At 37.9% G+C, this 6,816-nt stretch overlaps 1 protein-coding gene across 1 annotated transcript in view; it reads left to right on the plus strand.

Moving 5' to 3' along the window:
* LOC123185653 (COX assembly mitochondrial protein 2 homolog) overlaps nucleotides 1-1,469 on the plus strand; it is a 3,220-nt gene extending 1,751 nt beyond the window's left edge. The window contains exons 2-4 of the mRNA XM_044597500.1: nucleotides 795-863; nucleotides 970-1,074; nucleotides 1,198-1,469. Coding sequence (XP_044453435.1) covers nucleotides 819-863; nucleotides 970-1,074; nucleotides 1,198-1,299 — 252 coding nt within the window. The 5' untranslated portion in view covers nucleotides 795-818 and the 3' untranslated portion in view covers nucleotides 1,300-1,469. The remainder of the gene's footprint in view (nucleotides 1-794; nucleotides 864-969; nucleotides 1,075-1,197) is intronic.
* The last annotated feature ends 5,347 nt before the right edge of the window (nucleotides 1,470-6,816 follow it).

Raw genomic sequence — 6,816 nt, forward strand, 5'->3', positions numbered from 1 at the left:
GAGCGAGTAGGCACAGGCGACGGGCTCGTTCTTGGGCTGTAACTTAAGCATGGGACTTTTTCATTTTTTAATACTCCCTCTGTTCACTTTTATAAGTTGTTTCAGACAACTGAAAATAAGCTACTTTGCACCCTTTCTGAAATGTCTTCAAAGCCTTATAAAAGTGAACAGAGGGAGTAAGTTACAGCCTAAGAAAATGTGATGGCCTGGGTAGCTGTTACATGGGACTTTTTCATTTTTTAATAAAATACAAAACTTGTCAATCGAGTCCAATTTGGTGCTTTCAGTCTATGTTAAGTATCTGTGGCAAGTAATATCGAAATCGATATTAATTATTATAAACAGCAAACACTTGGTATTCTAGACATTTACTTGTGAGTTCAGTCATGCGACTCAGTACCCAGCAGCCATCCCAAGCGGCATGACTTGCTTCCATAGACAGATGCACCTCATGGGCTATGCTAGCTCACCACCAGCTCGATTCCGCCCAAGCCCCAGCTCAGCCAAATCTCTTCTGTAGTTTACTGTCGCTGTGCCCTACAGATATTACAAACATTTGCTCCTCTATGTCAGTTGTCCATTCTTTTGCAAGTCTGCCTGGGCAAGGTATAGATCTTGTTTTATGACAGGATCTATAGTAGAGGTACTGTTACAGCAGAAATATAAGGTTGTGTTTGCTGGTATGTATCGATGTTATTAGGCGCCACTTCTAGTTTGTAGTGTCACAGTCTGTCATTTGTAGAAGAATCTACTTCGAGGATCAGATCTTGCTAACTTGGGCAACTTTCATGCAGGCTCACGTTCCTACATCTTTGGAAATGCATCCCCATCTAACCCTACACAGGCATCCTATGTGTGCTGAGGTAGCTTTGTACTGACCTTTGGCTCTAACTGATGCTTTGTCATTTTAAGTGTATATATTTTCACAGAAGTTCCTAGATTATAAAATTTACTGTCCTTGTTGCCCAGATTATTGAAGAATTCCAGAAGTGCCATGTGGATCACCCCATCAAAAAATTCTTTGGTGAATGCACAGATCTTAAGATTAAGCTTGATCGGTGCTTCCGGCAGGAGGTAAGCAACCTTTTGCCCTAAGTTAGTGTCGTCGCTAAAATTCATGTATTTTGTTCTGTATCATAATTTGTAGGAGTTCTTTGTCTCCCTAAATGTGCTACTCTCCTTGTGAAACAAACTCAGAAAGCTGTGAAGAGAAAGGCAAACTTTGAAGAGAGCAAGAAATTTAAAGAAAGGTTGCAGGCTTATAAAAAGGAAATGGCTGAGAAAGAAAATGAATCATAGCTTTGAATGGAGGACAATGACCTTCACTGAATGCCTTTTTGCTGCAATCCTGTGGCTTCAACTTTGTGAAACAAAGTTCCGGACTTGTCTTTGCTTCATGTTTACACCACATATCTACTGTTATAAGATTACAGTTGAGGTCATATAATTTATTTAAAAGTTTGAATTTCCTTCTGTGGCTGATGCTTTTCATGGTTAGTCTATTTCCATCATATCTCTATCTCTACTCCTATAAAAGAGCGAGTTGGTGATGATGATATGCCTGACTTCCATCATCTGCGCCGTTTGATCTGGAATGTAAGGCTGGAGATTGAGACTGGGTCCCAACTTCCGTGAAACATAACGCCACAGACTTTGAGTTGGGCAAGGATCCCTCCTCTTTGATTAATTAATGAAATGTTTTTCTCCCCGCAAAAAAAGCATTTTCATATACATGACAAAGAAATCATCATTTTTTAATAATTGGTCAAACATTTTTATATACACATTTAACATTTCTCAAATGCTTGATTATTACTTGTTCAACATTTTTGAAATGCTTAATTAACATTTTTATATACATTATCAACATTTTTACAAATACTTGTTGAACATTATTCAAATACTTGTTCAACATTTCTCAAATGCTTGAATAACATTTTTCAAATACTTATTCATTTCTCAAATACTCGCTGAAGGCAAGATATAGGGGCTCCTGACGATCAAACATGCTCACTTTTGGGCCGGTCGATGTGTAGGCTCGGCCTTCTGTTTTTAGTTTTTTTCTTTTTCCATTCTTTCGGTTTTTTAGTTCATTTACTTTCAGAACTGTTCAGGAATCTCCAATATGAAAAATAATGTGTTTACGATTTAAAAAATGTTAATTAAAAAATCATGAATTTGAAAATTGTTCAAAAATCGAAAAAATCTTCACGAAATTTGAAAAAATTCTGGCTTGCATAAACTGTTTGCAAATTCAAAAAATGTTCACAAAATTTTAAATATGACTGTGATTTTTAAAATTATGTTATACTCCCTCCGTCCCATAATGTAAGACATTTTTTAACACTAGTGTAGTGTCAAAAAGTGTCTTATATTATGGGACAGAGGGAGTAGAGTTTCTGAATTATTGTTTCTGAATTTCCAAAATTGTTCACAAATTTCAAAAACTGTTTGTCGGTTCAAAAAGGTTCATAAGTTCCAAAAATATATTTTTGATACAAAACATGTTTGTGAATTTGAAAATTACTCCTGAATTTCAAAATATGTTTCCAAATTTGGGAAATGTTCGTGAATTTGAAAAAGATCATGAATTAGAATGAGTTCATGAGTTTGAAAAAAGGTGCACGCTTTTCAAAAAAGAAAAAGTAGTAAAAACATAAAATAAAAGGAAGAAATGAAAAACCTGAAATAAAAATAGAAGAAAAAACCCGGTACAAGGAAGGTACTAGAACCTTCCCATAACCAGTGGGTGAAAAGCGAAAAATGGGCTAAGCTAGTTGAAGCAGCGCTCGCGTCGGGAGTACGCGTTACAACGCTATCACCTAACTTACGCGATAAATAGGAGGCGCGGATAGCACTCCTTCCACTTATTGGACCTGCCCAATGCAGCATATTTTTCTTTTTCCACTTTAGATATTTTTGTCGGGTTTGTTGTCGGTTTTATTCTCTTTGTTTTTTTTCCGATGGGCAGTTGGTTTTCTTTTTTTATCTTTGTTTTTGTTTTTCTCAGTTTTCTTTCTTCCTTTTCCTCTATAAAATTAATGTTTATTTTTAAAACACATGGCATTTTATAAAATCATGGACATTGTTTAGAATTTTATAAACATTTTTGCAAAATTTTCATATTTTTTGCATTTCCTTCAATAAATAAAATATTAAAAAAGTAATGCAAACTCAGTAATGGGTTATATTAGGATATATCAAATAATTAATACAAGAAATCGAACACTAAATGGGCCAACCTATCACAGTGGGGTGTATGTTTGGTTCCTAACCCAAAAGTAGGGCATAGAATACGAGGTCTCCAAGCATCACACACCCGCACCAGTCGTTGTCAACAACTAGAGAGGTATGTATTTAAACTGTGGTGGGAGCCCAACATTCACTTAGGTCCTCCTCCTAGCACAAAACTCATTATGATGTGCTTGAAATCATGAGCTACTAATGACTTTCCTTTATATCTTTTGGGCTAAGAACTACGTCTACTCGGCTCAGAATCTCCAAGGATCTAGGTACTTACGGGTGGAGTGCAAAATTTTGGAGGCCGAGCTCCATGGAGCCCTTTTATAAAACAAATATAAAAAATCATAGTTAAATATCTAAAAAATAATCAATTTTTTGTCCATGGAACTTATGTGTTTTCCGCACAAACTTGTAAAAATTCGTTTAAAAGAATTGTGATTCGTCTGTTGTACAAAAAAGACAAAATTTTGGCACAACAAAAAGAAAAGTCGGCCTATTTTGAACATACATATTTGTAATTTTTTTGTATGCCACGTGTGAAAGTATAATGTTATGAAACTTTTCTCCGATGTGTTAGACATGCATTTCTATATGTGCTATGAAAATATATTTTTTAAATGAGCTCACTGGAGCCCGGCCACCATTAGTAATTTACGCTCTTGGGCGGCCCTATCTCGGGCATTCCCTATTTGGCGCTTCAGGCACATGTTATAGGTCATTTCACTTGCGGGCGCCTGAATCGTGCACACACTCCCTCGAGCTGGGCTGACCCATCATCTTGTTCTTCTGGTTGTTAAATCGCAAAAAACAGTGAGCTAGGTGGGATTCGAACCAGTGACTTGGGCATATCCTATTCCATGCTTCAGGCGCCGGTTACAGTGTAAACTGTAAACTAGCGCACTGAGAATCGAACCCTCGACCTACTAGATCGTATAAGCTGTAGTAACCAACTAGGCTAGCACCCCACTTCGTGAGTCCGTACATCTTTACTCGTCTCTCGAACTGTTTTTTTTTTCTTTCTTATTTTTCTTTCTTCTAGTTCCTTTTTTGTTATTTTTTTCCAAATTCGGTGAACTTATTTCAAAATTGATGAACTTTTGTTTGAATTGGATTAACTATTTTTCAAATTCAATGTACATTTTTCAAAATCGATGAAATTTTTTCAAATCTTTGATTAACTTTTTTCACATTTGATGATATTTTTAAAAATCATTGATTTTTATTTCGATCTTTTTTTGAATTCGATGAAATTTTTTCAAATACCTAAATGCTCTTATAATTCATGAACTTTTTTTGGAAAACTTGTGAACTGTTTTTCAAGGAAGCGAGCAATCCTGTACCAAAAGAGCGATTTGTACGAGCGATCCTATATGAAAAAACTTGTGAGCGAGGGAGGGAGCGAGCGACCCTTTTTTTGAGGGAGCGAGCAAGTTTTGGGGCATGGCCCAGTAAGGTCTCGTGTGGGCGCCGGGAACCTGTCCGGGCGCTAACAGCGCCGAATAGGAGCTCCCAAAGAATCGTCAAAAATCACTAATTGAGGAGCGCTCCTCGCAACGATTAGTCGGGGAGCGCTTCCCGCGCCTCAAGTGTCACGCGCGGAGCGGTCGGGAGACTTTTCCGAGGCACTCCGCGTGCGACACTTGTCGCGCGCATGGTGTCTCCCGTGTTTTTCGGTTTCTGGTTTCCCTTTCTGGTTTTTCCTTTTTTCACTTTAGTTCTTATACTTTTAATGTTTTGTAAAACCTTTTGATCTGTTTTGAGATCTGTTTTCTCTCTGGTGTGGGCAAACCGTCGTGGAGCACTGTTCTTTCTTTGCCGTCATCTACGTCCGTCGCGGCCGCCGCTCTTGTCGCGTGGTTACGGCGGCCCCTGTCCTGGCCACCGCGCTTGTTGCCTGCTTTTACGGCGGTCCTTCTTTAGCGTCGACCGCGCTTCCCCGTTCGCGTGATCGCCATTCCCTACCGGTTGCCTTCGTGGGTTCCCTGTTTCCCTTTCACGTTTCTCTTTTTGTTCCCATTATATTTCCGGGATATGGAGATTTATGGAATAGTTATGGGTGGGGACTACCAACACTATCAGATGTCAAGTTTCAACTGGGTTTTGTGGAATTAGTTCTTGATAATCATTGTGTTCCTTGCAGTTATGGCTTGTCCTTTTTGCCATATGCCTGGTGGCCCGTGTTCTTCTGTTGATTCTTCTGTAGATGGGTTCAGTGTGGTCCTGAATCGGCGTTGTTGGAGGCGTGTTGTAAGAATATCATTTTATAATTGTTCAATTTTTGGCACACACGTTTATTTCTTTTGGTGCTGCTCATGCTGTTTAGGTTTTGATTATGATCCTTGTTTTGATTTGTTGTGCAGTATGTTCCGTGCAGTGTTAGAGCTCATCTTGCTCGTTACATCGAGGAGTGTAGGACTTTAGCCATAAGGAGGGGTGACGAAGATACTGATCTTGCTTTTCAGTGCAATGAGGGTTATTTGTATGGTGTTCTATTTAGTCATGGTCGGTTGAGGAGTAAATTCCATGGTCCTTCCTGGGAACGATTGGTCAGTGATTATGGTGTTCGTCCTCGTGATATAATGACCATTAGGCTTGAACACAATGGAACATGGATTGATATTGATTTTTATCGTGTTGGTCGTGGAGATGTGTTTTCTCGTTTACCATATGCTGGTAAGGTTTATTTTTAAGGAAGTTTTTAGCTTGTTTTATTGCACATGATGATTTTTCTGTTCCCTTGAGCTTGTGTAATTATATTTTGTAGCTCTTGATGGTTTGAGCGACTCCGAGATGGAACTTGTTGGGAGTTGTTATTACACCCGTGGTGTTTCTTTTAATTATCAGCAGATGTATTTCATGAGGTGTCAACTCTTTGATGATGTCTACATACCGTGTTGTCCTTTTGTTCACAGGATTGATTCCATGAATGTTAATGGTCATCATATGGTCAGATTTTTTTTCCACTGTTTTTTCTTTGTTTCTATTTATTTATTTATTTTTATTATCTCTTCTATTTATAGTTTTTAATTTTTGTTCTATTTCTGATAGCTTGATGTTTTTGTCAGGTTATTCCTGGTATTGTTGTGAGGAGTTTGAAGGAGTTTGTGACTTTTCCTAGGACTGGCGTTTTAACCCTTGAAGTTACTTTGGAATCTGATGATGATGATATATATGTGAGCACTCCTTGCTCCTACTTCATTGGCTTGGGTAGTAGAATGGTGTTCAAACAGAAAGGTTTTAGTGATTTTCTCCAGGCATCGTCTATTGAAGTAAACAACTTGGTGCTGATAACTTTCAAAGAGCGTGATAGGAGGCTTGTTGTTATCTTCAATCTTCTGCCGTAGTGATGTTAGTTATAGCCTTTGAACATAAATGGATTTTGTTTAAAAATCTATGCTACGGGTTAATGTTGTCTAGATATATGAAACGATATGAACCTAAGAACCTAAGTGTTCATTGCTGTTGTATGTTTGTAGAAGAGGTATGGCTGTACATCTCTTTTAAAGATGTTCTTTTGGACGGATGTTATTTAATTGGGGTCATAGTTATCAATACAGTAGAGACATGTGTGTT

The sequence above is a fragment of the Triticum aestivum genome, chromosome 2A, assembly GCF_018294505.1.
Source record: "Triticum aestivum cultivar Chinese Spring chromosome 2A, IWGSC CS RefSeq v2.1, whole genome shotgun sequence".
Taxonomy (NCBI): Eukaryota; Viridiplantae; Streptophyta; class Magnoliopsida; order Poales; family Poaceae; genus Triticum; species Triticum aestivum.